The following is a 19,793-nucleotide window of genomic DNA, read 5'->3' as shown; positions in this document are numbered from 1 at the left end:
AATTTGAATGTAGGGACTTTTTAGGGATTTCCTTTTGATTTGTATGCATTAAATAGTTGATTTTCCTAGGGTTTGATCATCTTGAATTTGGCTGAAATTTGAGATCTCTTAGATTTAGGTTTTCTTTGGGCTCTAGCGGCGTCTAGAGATTTGGGAGAGATCGATCCTCCTCTCGAATTGAGGATCAATTGTATCTTTGCTGTTTTCTTCTTCTACTAGCAAAATACAAGTTTTTCCTACGAATTTCTCTCAGTTTTCTACCGTTTTTTCGCTGTTTTTACTGTTTTCCTGCTCCGGACAGCAGTATTTCGCGGAGTTTTGCTGTAAAGGTGAATAGAAAATACTTGATTTCAAGTGTTTCCTGTCATATAACACATCTAATCTAATCTCATAACTCCCTAATTTTAGGGGAGTCAAATATTTGCTAATGATATAATGATAAGGATTACTTAACTAATATGGAAGGGATCAGGGTAGGATTTAGGTTTGAGATTTGCGAATAGTTAAAATATGGGTGAAAATAACATTCATGACAGTACCATCATCAATGACCTACTTGTATTTTTTTCTCATTTATAATAATATTCTAAGAGAATATATTTTCTTCTCCAATTCTCAACCTCAATTTTTCATATGGTCAAGCATCTCATAATACCTAATTAACTTTCACCATTCTTATCCAACTCTGTCAAAATGCAAAGATTCATTATATAACTCTTCAATATGATCATCATAATCTATCGGGGATTCTACTTCCTGTAAAATCATGCTTCTTGCCTTATATTTATTATGCACATGCCCTCTTTTATGACACTCGAAAAAAATAATGTCTTTAGTGCAAAAGGATTAGTAGAAGGAACTTTAGTGTTAGATTAACATGCAGGCAGTCTGGCTAATTGGGATTTGAAGGACATGAGAAAGAAGTGGCTGGTGTGAAAGGTCTAGCAATAGAGATTTGGAGGATCCAAAATATCTCTGTTTCATTTCTTATATATAGCTAGTAGTTTAAATTTATTTATAAATCATCAATCATTGTCATTGCATCTTGTTCTAAATATAAAATTCTCAAAAGTATTCAGGTACTTAGTTACCTACATATTTCCTTACCAAATAGAAATTTATTGACTATGAAATACTTTTTCATGGGGACTAAGGCTATTTTTGTTTTAATATTTTACTCATTTGTTGCGTAATAGAAATTATTTACTACCCAAGTCAAGATATCCTTTCTTGGGTTTTCTTGTTTTTCTAAAGTGTTTTTCTAGTAGATGCAAGCATGACCTAACAATTTCATTTTGGCAAATTGAGTTCTTTGGAAATTATTCATTACATCCTAGTTAAGAGATCATTCATTTGTTAAAAATCAGTTTAAGATTTTATTAGAGTTATGAACCCATCAAATCTACTACCTCTACTCTCCTAACCGGGTCATCACAAGGCCGCCGTTTTATGTGACCAAACCATCTAAGGCGACTTGGTTAGAAAATATTAGGAATGACCTTTCTTTATTAGATTTAAACGAGAATTTGACTTTTAATAGGACACAATGGAGAAAAAGGATTCATGTAGCCGACCCCACGTAGTGGGATAAAGGCTTGATGTTGTTGTTGTTGTTGTTGTATGAACCCATCAAATGTATGTGCTTCAATTTTAACTTTCCTTGAAGGATCATTGAAGTCATTTTTGCATAACCTTTTTTTTTTTTTTTTAAATGTCATTTGCATTACCTTGAAGGTGATGACTCTAGCCTTAGTTTGTGTGGGTGACCTCCCAGTGGGAGTAACATCCTCATTAATTTGTGAGTTATCAACTACTAGATTGATTGGCTTATTGGCAGGTGTTGGGGCTTTTGCATAAACAGGTGAATTTTGATGAAATTCCTAACCAAAGTGATTTAATGTTGCTCTTATTTCAGCCATTTGGAAAATTAGATTATCCATAGATTTCTTAAGAGGACCATCATCATTGTTCAAATTATTGAATCTAGCACCACGATCTTCAAAGATTTATAATGAAATTTAGTGAAACCAGAGGAAGTTGCCTAGAAGCATTTTGACTAATGCAAGAAAATGATACGCAATGAATAAAAAAAAATTTATATATTTTTGTGGATTTAAAAAGGTTTTTGCGAGAAAAAATTTAAAATGGCAAATAACTTACTAGAATTAATCTTAATTAATTTAAAAGAGAATCATATTAGTTTTAATGTCTAAGTTGCACTAATAAAAATGATTTGATAGTAGAATACAATGTATGAAGATTCACTAAAGTAAAAAGATTTGGTAGTTTTGAGGTTCTTGGCTTAGACTTGTGAGATTAAAATGGAGACAACTAATTGAATTATATGCAACAATCCTCTCTCTCTCTCTCTCCCTCTCTCTGAGAATACTCTTCATCCACCAAATGGCCATTCCCATAACCTCATTGTCCTCTTCCGCCTCCAGCCGCCACCACACTCACCAGGCCTACCTGCTCACCAACTACCTCCTCATCGGCGCCGCCTCAAGCTGCATCTTCCTCACCCTCTCCCTGCGCCTCCTCCCCTCCCCCTGCGGCCTCCTCCTCATCTCCCTCCACTCCCTAACAGCCATTGCCGCCGCTTCCGCCGCTGCTTCCCCTGTGGCTTCCTCCGACCGCTCACATGCAGCCCACACGGCTGCCGCCGCCCTCACGGCCATCTTTCATGGCGCCACCGCCCTCCTCGCCTTCACCCGCTCACCTGATTTCATTGCCGAGATCCGCTCATACGTCAGGGAAGACGACGCCATTGTCATCCTCAAGCTGGTTGGCGGTCTCTGCGGAGCCATATTTTGCTTGGAGTGGGTGGCTATGGCCCTCGCCTTTGCGTTGAGGTTTGATGATGGCGAAGACAGGGATTGCAGCACGGAAAAGCGAGTCGGGTACTTTGGGGCTTACCGGGCTTAATTAGGAGAAGCACAAGTGGAAGCTGCTGTGGAAATTTTTTTAATTTTTTTATTAATTGTTTCTTATGGGATTAACTTATCGTGAAATAAAGTAATTTCCTTTAGTGCAAAAAAAAAAAAAATAATAATAATAAAAAAAATAAAAAAAAAATAAAAAAATACAAAGCCCAAGTTTAGAATAATAGCAGCTATGCAACATAAGTAAAGGAATTGTGCACCTGAATTTTTAGAAAACTTATAGTATCATTTCCAAAGATTAGTGTTGCTGAAGCTGTGCACTAATTGATCTTCACTTGCTCAATCTCTAACCTTATATATGGTACAATTGATGAGGTGACGCTACAGCTTTGAAGAGTTGCGAATGGATAACACAAGCATGGGTAAAATAGTATCTGAATTCCCACCACAATCCTCGAATTTTATGGCTATTTTATACGTTTTACAACACCAAGAATGTGAAATCTATAGAAATCTCACATGAGTGCATGAAAAATCATAACGATGAATATTCACATGATTACATTTAATGAAGTATTAGCCTTCTCATTTTTTATTTCTCTATATTTAATGTCTTTATGGAGAAACTATTTCATATCTAAAAATCTTCATGGAGAAGCTAAATTATCATTCTCGCACTTTCATGGCCAGCCTTAGATTGCTCCAATTGTAAACCTATGAGACGGCTAGCTCAAGCAAGTGTGCATGATTCTCATCCAAGGTGGCAATAATTTGTTCTCACATATATTCCTTTTTTTTTCCTTTTTCCATCCTTATAAGAAAAACATAACATGTATGAAATGAAAAAGGAAATATTAAAATGAACATAATTAAATCAATTTTTTATTATTTATATGAAAATGGTGCATTAATTATTTTTTATCATAGCTCTTTTGATTGGTATATATTCCTTTGTATCACATTTGAGCAATTTCATATCATAAGTTCATGGGTGATAGAAATGAGCAAAAGTAGGAAGGACAAATTAAGAAATGCATATATAAGACGAATGGTTTGAATGACATTCCTTGAAGAGAAGGTGATTGAAAATAGACTTTAGGCTTTCTAACCAGAAATTGGGGCTTATTTTGGTGCATGAACTTCTTAAGAGTACAATTTGAGCTTAGGCTTCCCTCCCTTCAGGGAAACATCCCGTCAAAATTTGAATCCTTATCATACCTCTGACACCTCTGCCTCCAATTGAAGTGGAGGCAGCTGTTGTAGGAAGTAAGCAAATGCAGCTCTGAGCTTCTAGCTTCTTTGAGATGCAACTGTCTTCTGTGGAGGTCTTCTTGTAAGGCTTATTATCGTTGCAAGTGATCATGAAAATCTTATGGCGGTTGTCAGGGCTCGGTTCAACCTTCAACAAGGAAGGAACACAGATGTAAATGATGGTGGGTGTAGTTCCGTGTATCTAAATGTTCTCTAAGCTTGTATGCGTTGCTCATAGGGGTGATGTATTCCATGGAAAACTAACGATAGGCAGTCATCTTAGGAGTGATAAATTCTTCAGCAGATTTTGAATTGATTAAGTAGATAAGACCATTCTTGCTGCTTTTAGTTTAGTTTCTTTCAGCATTAACATGGTGAGGGAAGCTGAATATGAATGGCGTATAAACGATTCTATGGAGGAGACTACCTCCAATATTGTATAGATGACGGAGCATTTGGAGTTGTGCTTGGACCACCACCAACAGGCTATTTTCCGTCTGAAATATGCATTTCTAGCGGATTTCTGACGGAAAATTTTTCTCTGGTAAATCACACATAGGAAAATATTTAGCAGCAAAAAAATCCGCCGGAAATGTTTCTGAGGGATTTTCAACAGAAAAGTCCCCCTTAACCGATGGAATATGCTCCGTCGGGATTTAAGATGGACCGGCGAAAATTCCGCCATTTTCTCTGTATAGAATTCGAACAATTCTATAGCAAATTCTAAAAAAAATTTCCTACCCCTTTATTAGCATGAAAATCAATTACAATTCACAACAGATTATTCAACCACATTATAAGAAACTCATAACTCTAAATTAACATTGTAGGCTAACAATAATAAAGAAAAAACATTTTTAATATTCTTACAAACAATTATGAAATTACAATTCTCGTAATGTGATTGTCAATTTAAATATAGAGTTCATTACATTTTACAATATATGTACAACATCTAATCGTGTTCAGTGTCTTCACTCTCCTCGGGCCCAGGCTCCTGAAAGTTTTTTCGATGTTGTTTAAATAGTTTATGCACTATACTTCTCTTTCTCCACCATTAGTTCCTAATAATAGACATGTATTCTCAAAATATAATTCTTAAGATTTATAAACAATCTTAATGAATGATTTAAGTTTTATCCAAATCAAAATGCACTTTTAACATATTTAAGGTGTATCCGTGTATGCCGGAGATTTAAAGTTAATTTTGATAGACTAATAGCTAATCTCCATTTAATTAGTATATACCATAGTTTTATAGAAATGCATATAGTTATTACATAGATTTGTAGACATGCCTATAGTCACACTTATAACGTGCAATCACAAATTTCTTAGCCACATATCCATATTTACATGCGTGCACATACAGTTTGCATGGGTGAGGGAATAATATAAATTCATAAAATTGTAAATATCTTTTGATATCATTAAACATCTAGCATATTCAATATGACTGAAAATTATTATTTTGATTTAATTTTTTTGCAGGATACAATCCTCTGTAGTATCTTGATAGTCTTGAAGATTCTCCTTACAATTTCTCTGCATTTTATTTACCCCTATTTCAAAGAGCCACAAGGGCTAGTAGTTATATTGATTTTGTTGGGACATTTTTTATTCTTCTAGACTTCAAAATTCTCAAAATTTCAGCTAAACTTGAATTTAACACTAAATTGCTCTACACCAGGGGCGAATCCCCCTTTTGCTCAGGGGCAATTCTCCTTAAAAAAAATCTTTATTATATTATTCTATAGGTAATATGTCTCTCTCCATCTATTTTTTAGTCTTTATTACAAGGATTTTTAAGCAATTCCCCCAACAATTACTTATAAGTTTGCCCCTTCTGAAAATTAAGGCTGGTTCCGTCCCTGTTCTACACATAAGCGTTGAGACGATTCGCCTAGTAATTAAGATAGTCATGGTAAGGTTGATTATAGTGATGTTTATTATGACTATTGTTTTTATTGAAAGTCATTCGCACTCATTTTCTCTTTGATCTAATGAAAATCAGGCATTATGCTTAATAAATACACATTATTTCGGTGACATTTGGGTGATTCTTCCATCTTAAAATCAATGAGAAGACATTTTTAAAAGCAACTTCATTTGGGACAATTTTCTTATTGCTTTTTAAAAGCAACTTTTTAGTACAAAATTTTCTTTTCAAAAAAATTTTGTACTAAGAAGCTGCTTTAAGAAGCAACAAGAAAACCGTCCCAAATAAAGTCTAAAACTATCTCACTCACTGGACTAACGGACGAGTTTATCTACATAATATATTCATGAAAATCTCTTCTGCCACATTTTGCAGCCAAAGCAAATCCTTCCCTGGAAGAACTTCTCGTCGGAGCTTGCATTTGTCTGGAACAAAGCTATTGATGGATCGCTTGGGCAACTGGTTGCTTATCTCAGTTCACGCAGGTTGTAGCAGATCTATACTCTGCCTCAGTTACCGTTATTTATTTTATAAGAAGTGATTTTTGGCTATAACTTAGTATTCAAACATGTTATATTTATTATGAAATTACGAAGAAGACGTTATTATAATGTAATGCATTTCATTCTCAGATTCCATTTACAAAGATTTCTTAAAGCAAATAAACTATGGAGCATTATCTCAAAAAGTTTAAATATTTCAGTTTTTATGTGGCTGTTGGTAGTTTCTTCTATGCAGCACTCCAGTGTTCAGTTCTCTCCAGTTGACGAGAAATTATTCTGTACAGAGTCGGAACGGGAAGAACCGTTCGGACATGTGAGTGTACACACTGTGTATATATTTCCACATAGTGTATATCAAATCTTGGTTGACATGCCCTCTCTAGACAAGGCTTTTTCTTATTTTTGCTTGAGTGGAGCTGTTTGATTAGTTTGTCCACTACATGAAATTCGTTGTTTACCGGCGATATTTCTGGCGGTCATTTGATCGTCGGAATTACCGGCTGTTTGACTGTCACTATTGACCGGCGGTTTAACTGCCGGTATTTAATACAAAACAACCAGAAATTCCGGCAATCGAATGAACCACCAGGTTGTTCTTTGGGCATTGATTGTTACTGACGGTTTGGCTGCTGGTTTTTGGCGATGTTCCTATAGTGTTTTCTTGCTAAATACTATTTATGATTGAAATGTGTTTATTAAATTCCAATTGTGTAATTTGAAGATCCTAATTGATATTTATCTTGTTAATTAATATTTAAATTAGTTAATTAAATCTTAACTATAAAAATTCTATCAAAAAATGGTATATGTAGGATTATTTCTTTAGCCAATAAAAAATATGAGTAGTTTACACTGTTTTTTTATTGTACTTAACCATTAGCTAGGGGCTCAACGCCTCCCAAAAAAAACTTGCCAAATTCGGGGAGCAAGGAAACGCTTGTACATTGGAATAAAGTTGCAAGTCAGGAAGAAGAAACTGAAAGGCAAAGTTGGAATAAAGTAGTAACTTGTAAACTTGGATATCAATTCATCAAATATCTAAGCAAGGAGAGTGGCAAACTTCAAGAACTTTTTCTTTAAAGACACTTAGGCTTCGTTTGGGACGGCTTTCTTGGTGCTTCTAAAAGCCGCTTTTTAGTACAAAAATTAAAATTATTGTACTAGAAAGCGGCTTTTAGAAGCACAAAGAAAGCTGTCACAAACGAAACCTTAGTTTCAAAGCTCTATGCAAAGCACTTCTGTCTATTCTCTTGTTCCAAAAGTACTAATTTTTGTACTAGAAAGCGGCTTTTAGAAGCACCAAGAAAGCTGTCCCAAACGAAACTTTAGTTTCAAAGCTCTGTGCAAAGCACTTCTGTCTATTCTCTTGTTCCAAAAGTACATTATTTGTTTCCTAATGCTGCAGTATCCAACAATGACTAAGGCTTCGTTTGGAACTGTTTTTTTACTTTTACCTGAAGCAGCTTTCTAATACAAAAAAAAATTAATTTTTATACTAAAAAACTGCGTCAAAAAGCATGACAAAAAAAATTAATTTTTATACTAAAAAGCTGCTTCAAAACACAGGAAAAAAGATGTTCCAAATGAAGACTAAGGCTTCGTTTGGGACGGCTTTTTACTATTTTCTAAAATGGAGTTTTAGTACAAAATTTTTTATTTTTGTACTAAAACTCCGTTTTAGAAAGCAGTAAAAAAGTCGTCCCAAACAAAGCGTAAGGCTTCATTTGGGACAGCTTTCTTGTTGCTTCTTAAGAAATTTTTAGTTCAATAATTAAATTAAAAAGTTGTTTTAAGAAGCAACAATAAAGTCGTCCCAAACAAAGATTGAGTATATAAGTCTGCAAGAAAATTAAGAAAGACAAAGTTCAGTGAAAGAATCTACTATGAATTTGTCTTACATGTGGAATATTTCAAGAATAATTCTTTTGTGGTTTGTTTGGCTTAGCTTATGCAAGCTCTTGTGAGTCTGGAAGTCTTAAGATAGAGTTGATTGGGTGTGAGATCATTTGGACTTCATAAGCTCAGTGTAAGGCCTTTATGCTTATGGATTTGATATATTTGTTTTGGGAAAAAATTAAGAAGAAAAAAAATATTATTTATTGCAAATAAATATATTATGGTTATATTGGGAACTGTTTTTTTATTGCTTTCTAAAGCAGTTTTCTCGTACAAAAATTCTTTAACTATAAATTTGGTATTAAAGAGTTGCTTTAGGCTTCATTTGGGATGACTTTCTTACTGCTTCTTAAAGCGTCTTTCTAGTACAAAAATTTTAATTAAATATTTGTACTAGAAAGTCACTATAAGAAACATTAAAAAAATTGTTCCAAACAAAACCTTAAAAAGCAATAATAAGATTGTCTCAAACAAAACCTACATCTTAAGCTGAATTAACTATTAATCTTTTTGTCTGATGCACTTCAAATTGAGTTAAGGCTTTGTTTTTTTGTGAAGTTAAATTAAATATTTTTACCTATGAGAACATTTTCTTCACAAATCCTGCAAAAGTTGAATGTTAGTTCATTAATTTCTCACAAATGACATTCTTCTTATATATATAATGTCACATCATCAAATTTGTTGAATGCTCAGGAAATTCAATGCTGGGCAATGCCAAATAGAAGAATTCTGTGAACTCATTCCACTGTTGGAAAACTTTTTGCAACCTTTGTAATAGGATGTCATGTTGGCAACCTTTCTAATACTCAACATCTATTATAAGACAAACCCACAATTGCTCACATTGGTCTGTTGGTTAGGGTCTTTGGCTATTTTTCGGCTTAGTAAGGCTTTGTTTAGGATGGCTTTTTTACTGCTTTAAGAAGCAGTAAGAGAGCCTCCCAAACGAAGCCTAATTATAAGTACAAGAGCAAGAATGGATTCTCTCCTTAATCACATTATTCTTATCTCACACCTTTCCAATGTCCTCTATCTCATACCTCTTCATTGTCCACTTTTTTGAAATCATCTCTTTAGCCTAGCATATGATACATAATCTTTGAGATCCTTAGCGGCGACTTGTCCTCTTCTTCTTGACTTAAATTTAAAAAACTTTATTTTAACCTTGCTAAAAAAGATTGAGAGTGGATGGAATATGACTATAAAGGAAGAAATAGGGAGTTTGCAACTTTGCATGTTACATTCATCTTAATAGATAATCAAAATATAGTTTATAGGCTATAAATTATTTTTGATAGATTAGCCATTTGTAATCCATCAATGATTTTGGTAAAATATATTTGTAGATAATATTTATTGAAAATTACCATTTTTTGTGTATAGTTGAAATCATAAGAAAGTAAATGCAAAAATATATATTTCATTTTAGTTGTGGGTTGGATTGCTACGTAGGCAAGTTTTGCTCCCTATTTTGATTAATATTATTATTTGATCTACCGAATATTGTTTATTAGTTTTGGACTTTAACATAAAAGAGCAAAATATAAAAAATGTGGTAAATTATTATCCTAGGATTAGATGGGGGCATTTAAAGAATGTTAACAAAAAATATTTTTGGGAGTAAGATTCAAAATCTCAATATTTTGATTGTGCATGAGAAAGTTAATGTTATGTTGAAAAAAATAGCCAGTGATATTAAGAATATTACAAAATATGTGCAAAGAGTATCAAAAGAAAAGGTCATAATAATAAAAATAGTTTGCAGTGAAATAAAATGTACAAAAAATATCAAAATTAAAAAGATTTGTTATAAAAATTTGTTTAGATGTAAAAATTCAAAAAAAAAAGGAAATATATAGAGGTATGTAAGGAGTCTAAGAAAATAATATTTTATTCAAAAAATTTGACTTTTAATGATTTATATAATATATTAGATACTAAGTATGGCAAAATATATATTTATAAGTTAGCCAAGCAAAGAGATAGGAGAAGTAAGAATCTAGTGCAAATGAAGTGCATTAAAGATGAAGATCAAAAGTGTTTTTATTAGAAGAGGATATTTGACATAGGTGGATGAGACATTTTGATAAGCTTTTCAATAAATATTGCAAGATTAAGATTCAATTTAATAACCTTAGTACTATTAATAAAAATAGATATTTTTATTTTTTATCTTCGTATTAATGAAATCAGAGTTAGATAGTCTTTAAAGAAAATAAAATATGAAAAAACAGTTGGATTTAATAATATTCCAATAGAGGTGTGAAATGCTTAGAAGATGAAAGAATTTATTGGGTTACTTTATTTTTAAGACTAAAAAAATGTCAGATGAATAAATGAGTGTATTGGTTCCTATTTTTAAAAGTAAAAGAGATGCACAAGAGTATATGAACTATAGAGGAATTAAGTTAATGTATCATACATTAAAACTATAAGAAATAGTAATTGAGCTTAGGTTACGATGTGATACTAATGTTTCTCATAACAAATTTGAACACATGTCAGGTAGGTCTACTATGGAAGCTATAAATTTATTAAAAGGTGTTTATGGAGAAGTATAGAGGAATAAGAATAATCTACATATTATATTTATTGATTTGAGAGAACATAAAGTTTCAAAAGAAGTGCTCTTGAAAGTTATAAAAAAAAGGACTTAATAATGCTTATATTTAAGTCATTAATGATATGTATGCAAGGGTTCTTGCTTATGTTAAAACACAAGGTGATTTGATCAAGGATTTTCCTATTTCAGTTGGATTACGTCAAGGATCAGCTTTAAATCATATATTTTTGTTTTAATCTAGATGTTCTTATTAGACATTTGCTAAAGGATGCGCCTTGATGTATGCTTTTTCTAATAATATTCTTCTTATTGATAAGACTAGAAATGGAGTTAAAGGAAAACTTGGATTCTAGCTGAAGGCCAACCTTATAGCCTAAGGCTTTCATTTAAGTAGACCTAAAAAATGAATACATTGAGTATAATTTTAGTAGTAATAGATCTAGTGCAGGGTTGTGACTTTAGGCGATGCAATCATTTAAAACAGTACATGTTTTAAATATCTCAAGTGATCTATTGTTCAAAGTGATGGAGAAATATATGAGATTTTATTAGTAGAATTCAAGTTGGATGGTTGAAGTGGAGAAATACATCAGGCTCATAAGTTGTGTGATAAAAAAATTTCCCCTCAAACTTAAGGAAAATTTTCATAAGATGGTGATGATACCTGCAATGTTTTATGACATAGAATGTTGGCCATTAAATAAGAAGCATAAAATTAAGTTAAGTGTTGCAGCGATGAGGATGCTTAGGTGAACGAGTTGTTTTACATTTATATACATAATGTGAAATGAGTATATACGTGAAAAAGTTGGAGTAGCTCCATAGAGAGAGTCTCCTTAGATGGTTTGCTCACATAAAATGTCGGTCTTTCGATCACCCAGTAAGGAAAGTATATGTATTAGAACTAGCCTAAAAAGACTTGGTTAGAAAGTATTAGAATGAACTTTATTTATTATATTTAAATAAGAATTCGACTCTTAATATGACACAATGGAAAAAAAAGACTCATATAATCGACCCCGTATAGTGGGATAAATGCTTGATATTATGGTTGTTGTATATTACAAACAATGATATTTTTACCATTAGATATGGCAATCTAACTCAAAATTATGGTTGGTGTATGATTATGAAAAATATTTATGCATTATTAGGTCTTCATTTGATGTTATATAATAATCTATATAATCAAAGCTATCATATAAGGCACATCTCATGTAGTTATCATGATATAAGATAATTGTATAAGATAATTGTGGACATGGCATAGTTATGACTTGATATCTAGAAGCACATTTGAATTCAAGTGAGCCAAGGAATACTAAAGAGAAACATATGATCAACATAAATATTGAGAGAAAAAGAAAAATCAATTCTTCTAAATCTCCTTAAGATATAAATGCTTGGAGGTAAAATTTGCAATATTATTCTTGTTACAATCAAGCAATCTTCTTATTGTTCCTAGAGTGCGCATCAAGTATTCCAAAGACCTCAAACATCAAGCCATGTAATAAAAAAGAGAATAAAATGTGAAAACATTCGAAGAACAAATTATATGAAATCACCAAATTCCCCTCTTTGTATATTTTCCCCTCTATATAACCACCAAAACTCCCATCTTTCCCAACCCAAAGCCACCCACCCATCCTCTACGGCTACCGCCATGCCTCCCCAACCACTTCCCGCCGCCTCCCGCCGCCGCTTTAGCCCCCTCCGCTGCCTCGCCCTCACTCTCCTCTCCCTGATCATCCTCGTCGGCCTCATCATACTCATCTTCTATCTCATCGTCCGCCCCTCCCCTATCTCCTACTATGTCGACGACGCCCACATCCGCAACTACAACCTCTCCTCCTCCGGCGAACTCACCGCCTCCTTCGACCTCTCCCTCCTCGCCGACAACCGCAACCGCCACGTCTCCATCTACTACGACTCCCTCGTCGTCGCCATCTGGTACGCCGACCAAATGCTCGCTTTTCGCGAACTGCCGCCTTTCCACCAGCCGAAGCGGAACGCGACGCGGCTTTTACTATCGGCGGCGGCGACGGCCACGCCCTTGTTGGGGTCGGTAGCAGACGGGCTGAAGCATGACCGCTCGGCGGGGCAGGTGGCGGTGGAGGTGAGGGCGAGGGCGAAGATAAGGTTTAAGGTTGGGGTGGCAAAGACGAAGCATTATGTTATGAGAGTGTACTGTGCGCCGGTGGTGGTGAGGTTCTCGCCGGCGGCGGGGATGTTTCAGAGGGCGTTTTGCGATGTGGATGTGTGATTGATTTGCAGTTCAATTTCTTCTTATTTGAGCTTTAATTCTGGTTAGAAACTTAGAATTTGGGTGAATATTGTTATGTAAACTCTTCATTTTTTTCAGTGGCAAAGATGTAATTGTGGCAAATTGATTTTTTTTTAAAATGTTATTTTTATATATTGTTTCCGATAAAATATATTAAGGAACTTTTTATATTAAGTCATTTACATTGTATGTAAAACATCATATAATGTGTGGAAAATAGGAGAAAATGTGGGAAATTATGTTATGTTGAACACTATATATATATATATATATATTTGATTATAAAACTACATGAAAAATTTTATTTATTTTATAATATTTGCATCATAATTTAATTTAGTTGTAAGAAATAAAAATATATTATATTTTATCATTTAAATATATTTTAGGTATTTTAACAACTAAAATTTTTAATCATAAGTTGCAAAAGCTAACTACTAGATATTTTTTATTCATTATTATTTATTTATTTTTTTATGCCAAGTAAAGAAAAGTGGTTTATATGATTTTTTTGCAAAAAGAAGAGGTAATAATATCATAGTAGATCTCTACTTTCTATCAGAAATTTCAATATCACAAATATATATTCTACCAGCTACCATCCCATTTCCAATCGGTGAAATAAGACACAGAGAAAAAGATACATAATAATACACAAGCGAAATGTAGTGAATCAAAATATTAAAAATAAACGAGTGATTGTCTCCAAAATAAAATAAAATAAAATATGATAAAGTATATTAAAAATAAAAGTCATACCTATAACCACATCCGAAACATCTCTTGCCTCAAGCTAAGTCAAACAATACACATTTGCCTAAACTGGAACTGAAGCAATAGAACTATCAAGCTCTCTCTGACCACTCCCATGTAATATACTTACCATAGAACTAGAACCACAACCTTTGCTAGATGATCCCTTCGTAAACATGCAAGGTGGAAATGTCCTTGGCCTACTTGAATACCTAATAGAACTCTCAGACCTAGACTCATAATGTCAATTGGGTCCTACTTGTAGACACTTAGCCACCCTATGTCCAATCTAGCACGCCAAAAATATTGTCATGTCATCCTATAACAATGACCAAAATGTCTCCAACCATAACTTCAACGCACATGTGCCCCACTCTTAAAACCACCAAAATTTGGCCACATCTCCAACACTTGGAACTGCTACAACATCAGCATCTCTTGGAATTTTTTAGGACCAAACCTTTCCTCTTTCAAAAAATATTACTCTTAGAAGTCTCACCATTGAAACTCTTCCTACTAAGAGTCCACCGTTGCTGAGTAGCCATCAAATTATTCTATATCAAATAGGCCCTCTCCACTAACTTAGATAAATCAAAAATATGAAATGGAATGAGCGGGTGTCTAAGACCATCCTGAAGCCCTCTCAAAAACCTGTAGCACTTATCCTCAAAAGTGCTAATTAGATGTGGAACGTACCTAGCTAAGTGAATTCTCCTTCATACTGCATAATCATCAGGCTCCCCTAAACCAATCTAAATAAGTCTCTTAAATATGTTATCTTATAGATAGTGGTACAAACCACGATCTAAAGACAGTTGTGAACCTCTAACTAATCAGGAAATCCAGTCTTCCATGAAGCTTCTCCCTCTATTGGCCCAACCACCAATGCTCAGCATCATTGTCTAACATAAACAAAATTAGAGATACTTTCATCTCAAGAGAACACTGCATTCCATAGAAGGTTTTCTTTAACCTCCTTAACCAGTCCTCTACTTCTCTTTACTCAACAACGCCCTGGAATCTCAGAGGCTTTAATCTCAAAAATATCTATAAGTGCTTATCAACATTATCAGATTTCCCATCAATTGGGCCACCATATACACAAACTTAGAAAAAAAATTAGAACTGACAACAGGAGTAGTACTATATACTAGTGTTTCCTGACTAACACTTTATCCATTTATCATATCCAATTCTTAAGGATCCCTCAGATAAATACTAAGAATGCATAGCTGATGAGACATACACATGAAAATAAGCAAAAATAAATACCTATACATACCTAAAATTATGTCTAAGTTTTGGGGAGCCAATAAAAGTAGTCTGCTATCCTGGTTGCCTACAATTTTAACTACCATATAAAAATTTCATATTTTAAAAACTCACAAGATTATCAGAGATTATTCAAAATATTGTTTTAAAGCTTTATCATATTATAGTCTAAGTTTTGGGAACAAGAATTATTTTCTAGTTTACCAAAAGTCGCACATTTTTTTAATTTACTCGGTGAAAATTAAAAAATATAGAAAAATACATAAATATCTAGAACTGATATATCTATAACATACAGAAGGTTATGCCATAAAAGATTTACAGGTACAAAGCTATTCCTTTTTTGGTTTTATGAAAGTATAATTTAAATCAAGAAAATCTCAAAATTTTAGTATTGTTGAAAACTGTGATAGGTAAAATTCAACCTACTTTGATTTGTACAATTTATTGAATTGGACGGACAGCAAAAAATGGATTTGAGGCCCCAAAATCAAACTTTCTCATTCTAGAATCCTCTTTTTTCTCTCTCTCCAAATGGCTAAAATGAGTTTTTAATATTTCAATAAAATGAATTAGAAACTATTTTCTTATATTTTATAAAAAATTTATCTAACATCACAACACCTGCTGCAATGCCTGACCTCAACGCTACGGTGGTAGTTCAAATTCTAGAAATTGACTAGAGAACTCAATGCCACTGCATTGCCAGCACAACGCTACAACGCTCCAAAGGAAAAACATTCTAGATTTTCATGCACAAACACAAACTCTCAGAATCTACTTCAGAACATATTCAAACACATTTAGGAATACAAAACACTCACAGACGCATTCAAAAAAAACATGAATATAGAAATTCTACTTCGTTGCTCTTACCAGACCGGGTCAAAACACGTGCAACTACATATGAGTTCAATATGTGTTACAACAAATCTATGGATGCCTAGATAGGGCTAAACTAGATTTTTTTTTTCTTAAGGTTTTCAATGGCTACACTAATGGGCCTAGGCTGCTTGTTCCTAATCCAAATTTACTAACCAAGGCCTTAATTGTATTATAACATTTATGGCATAATAAACTATGGAACCCATAATGAAGGTGGGTCCATGAATGCCTAGATGGGGCTAGACTGGATCCCAATGGGTGTTAGATAACATAATAATAATAATAATAATTAGTTAAAAATATTATGTTCAAATTCTTAGCCATGTTGTATTTAAAATTAATAATAATAATAATAATAATATTCTAATTGAATATTTGGTTAAGATGAATTTCAAGATTTTTGAATTTATTTTGAAATAAGTATAATATAAATCATTTGTATATTACAGTCAAATTAAAGGTGCACTTTGACCCATTTTTAATTTGGATATCCTATCACAATTTTTTTTTTTTTCATTTAAACTCTATAAGACATGCTTTGAGATTGGTGCGAGCTAAATTTTAATTGATTACTCATACATTATAATTATTTTGCAAGTAACTTGCAAATTTAGGACCCATCTTGTTTATAAAATATAGTCATCAATTTCTAAATATCTTAAATTTATGTATCGATCTGATTATAAATCAAGGCCACACAAATTTTTTTCATCTATACTTTATTAGTCATGCTTTGAGATTGGTGCAATAACATCTTCATAGTATCATGATGCCATTGCCATCACGGTGCTAAATCTAAGGGTGCCAATTTGTGTCATCGGGTTGTGTTCGGCTCAAATCTGACTTTAATCCGACAGTTTTTTATACTATCCGAACCCGACCCAATTCAAGTTTCGGGACATTTTTCTTAACTCAAAACAAGTCAAATATTCGAACCCAAACCCGAAATTTTCGTATCGCATTTTCGAGTCGTGCCCAATAATCACTCCCCTAACTAAATATAATCATTGCCCTTTGATAATAAAATCTCTTATCAGTCATTAGTAGTCAAAATTTTCAATTAACAAATCAAAATGAGCTGGATCAATATGAGCATATTTGATCTGTGAATGTCGATGGATTAAAATTTTCTATTTGCTTTCATTAATTATTGGTTGATAAATAATTTTCAGCATTTGTTTTTCAATGCGAATTTACTTAAATGGGATGAGAATCATTCAACCATGCAATTATATAAAGAACATATTTTTTTTTCTTTAATTGAATTAAAAAATTATTAATATATGATAATTAAATACCATTTGCATCAAACCTTTCGTATTTAAATCATTACATCGCACCGCTCTTTCAATTCTCAACTCTCAACCACAGCCATTCATTCTGCATGCCCCACAGGTGGAATCCTCTCAAGAAGCCCATCTCCACTGTACGCTCATGGAATCCCGCCTCCTCCATCTCCCCCGCCACCACCGCCCTCCCCTCTTTCCCATCCATCTCTCCCCCAACTCCATCCGCCGCCGTCACCGCCAACTCCATCCTCTTCCCCAGTTCAATTCCCCTATTCCTATGCAACTTTCCCACGACTCCTCCCTCTCCCCCATCGTCCATTCACACTCCCCCTCTGCTTCTTCTTCATCCGATCTCGCCCCCATCCCCCAATCCCAACGCACCTTTAAGGCTTTCGACATGGCCAGCCTCTGGATTGGCCTTGTCGTCGGCATCCCTTCCTACTACCTCGCCGGCTCCCTCGTCGACCTTGGCATGTCTTGGTGGCAAGGCATCGCCACCGTCTCCTTTTCCAACTTCCTCCTACTCCTCCCACTCACCCTTTCCGCCTTCCCCGGCACCCGCCACGGCCTTTCCTTCCCCATCCTCGCTCGCTCAACCTTTGGCCCACGTGGCTACTTCCTCCCTTCCCTCCTTCGCTCCCTCGTCGCCTGCGGTTGGTTCTCTATCGAATCCTGGATTGGCGGTAGAGCACTCCTCCTTCTCCTCCTCCCACTCCCTCATCCTCCTCTCCCCCTCCAATTCGCCTCCTTCCTCTTTTTCTGCCTCGCCCAAATCGCCCTAATCTGGCCCGGCATGGACTCAATTCGTAAACTCGAAGTCTACTCTGCCCCAATCCTCATCCTCCTCACCTCCTCCCTCCTCCTCTGGTCCGTTTCCTCTTCCGGCGGTTTCGGCCCAATGCTCTCCCTCACCTCCCGACTTTCCCCATCGGAGTTCTGGCCCGTCTTCTTCCCCGCCCTCAACGCCAACATCAGCTTCTGGGCAACAGTTGCCCTAAACATCCCCGACTTCTCCCGCTACGCCCGAACCCAACGCGACCAAATCCTCGGCCAAATCGGCCTCCCCGTCTTCATGGGCCTCTTCACCTTCGTCGGCCTCGCCGTCACCTCCTCAACCCAACTCATCCTCGGCCGGATCATCTCCGACCCTATCCACCTCCTTGCCGAAATCGGCGGCGGTCCAATCACCAAACTCGTCGCCGTCGTCGGCATCAGCCTCGCCACCATCACAACCAACATCGCCGCCAACATGGTCGCGCCTGCAAACGCACTCGTAAGCGTCAATCCCTCTCTTTTCAATTTCCAGCGAGGCGCAGTGGTCACGGCGCTGATTGGCTTATTATTTCAACCATGGAAGCTGTTGGGATCGAGTGAGAGCTTTCTGTATACTTGGTTGCTGGGCTCGTCGGCTCTAATTGGGCCGATTGGGGGTATAATGATTGTGGATTATTATCTGGTGAAGGGAATGGAATTAGATGTAGAGGAACTGTATAAGGAAGATAGGGAAGGGAAGTATTACTACTGGGGAGGGTATAATCTGGTGGCTATGGCGGCGTTGGTGGTCGGAGTTTTGCCGGCGTTGCCGGGGTTTTTGAACAAGGTGGGAATTTTGTCGAACACCTCTGTGTTTTTTGTTGGGGTGTATAACAATGCTTGGTTTGTGAGCTTTTTTCTGGCCGGGTTTGTGTATTGGGCGCTGTCTTGGTTGCTGGCGTTGAACAGAAGGGTTGGGGGAGAGATTGGAGAGGAAAGAGGATTGATTTCTTAATTTCTTTTACTGAATTTTTCTACACTGAGGCTACGTTTGGGACAGCTTTTTTATTTCTTTCTAAAACGGAATTTTAGTATAAATTTTTTTAATTTTGTACTAAAACTCCGTTTTATAAAGCAATAAAAAAGCCGTCCCAAATGAAACCTGAATAATGATTTTTTGTCCCATTCTCAGTCTGGAATGAATAATATTTTACTAGTGATGCAGCTCATTTTGATCTATCCATCGGATGTTTTGGCTACTAATTAAAAGATCTTGGATTTAAAATTTTTATATATGTGATGTGTGTGAATTTTGCGAGATTATTTCCTGCAGAGTTCGGACCGTCCGGATTTATACTAGTACATAGTAAATACATATTGTTTACAAACACCATGCATTTATTATGTATATCTTATGTACCATCACAAATTCCGGACGCATCTTACGTTCGGGCTCTACACATAATAATCTCTCGTGAATTTGCCCTTAACAACAACAACAACAAGCCTTTGTCTCACTA

The 19,793-nt window shown here is 35.1% G+C and overlaps 3 protein-coding genes across 3 annotated transcripts; all 3 read left to right on the top strand.

Moving 5' to 3' along the window:
• Window positions 1–2,403: 2,403 nt before the first annotated feature.
• On the top strand, window positions 2,404–2,925 carry LOC110108519. Its single transcript, XM_020839196.2, has one exon. The coding sequence runs from the start codon at window positions 2,404–2,406 to the stop codon at window positions 2,923–2,925; it is 522 nt and encodes a 173-aa protein (XP_020694855.1).
• A 9,775-nt stretch (window positions 2,926–12,700) lies between these two features.
• Window positions 12,701–13,413, top strand: LOC110108523 (NDR1/HIN1-like protein 2). Its single transcript, XM_020839200.2, has one exon. The coding sequence runs from the start codon at window positions 12,701–12,703 to the stop codon at window positions 13,298–13,300; it is 600 nt and encodes a 199-aa protein (XP_020694859.1). The 3' UTR covers window positions 13,301–13,413.
• A 4,167-nt stretch (window positions 13,414–17,580) lies between these two features.
• LOC110108522 (purine-uracil permease NCS1) lies at window positions 17,581–19,536 on the top strand. The gene has a single exon (XM_020839199.2). It carries the CDS (start codon window positions 17,666–17,668, stop codon window positions 19,286–19,288), a length of 1,623 nt encoding a protein of 540 aa, XP_020694858.1. The 5' UTR covers window positions 17,581–17,665; the 3' UTR covers window positions 19,289–19,536.
• The last annotated feature ends 257 nt before the right edge of the window (window positions 19,537–19,793 follow it).

The sequence above is a fragment of the Dendrobium catenatum genome, unplaced genomic scaffold, assembly GCF_001605985.2.
Source record: "Dendrobium catenatum unplaced genomic scaffold, ASM160598v2 fragScaff_scaffold_1163, whole genome shotgun sequence".
NCBI classification, from domain to species: Eukaryota; Viridiplantae; Streptophyta; class Magnoliopsida; order Asparagales; family Orchidaceae; genus Dendrobium; species Dendrobium catenatum.
Note: the sequence above shows the minus strand (reverse complement) of the source record. Positions and strands in the feature narration are given on the sequence as shown.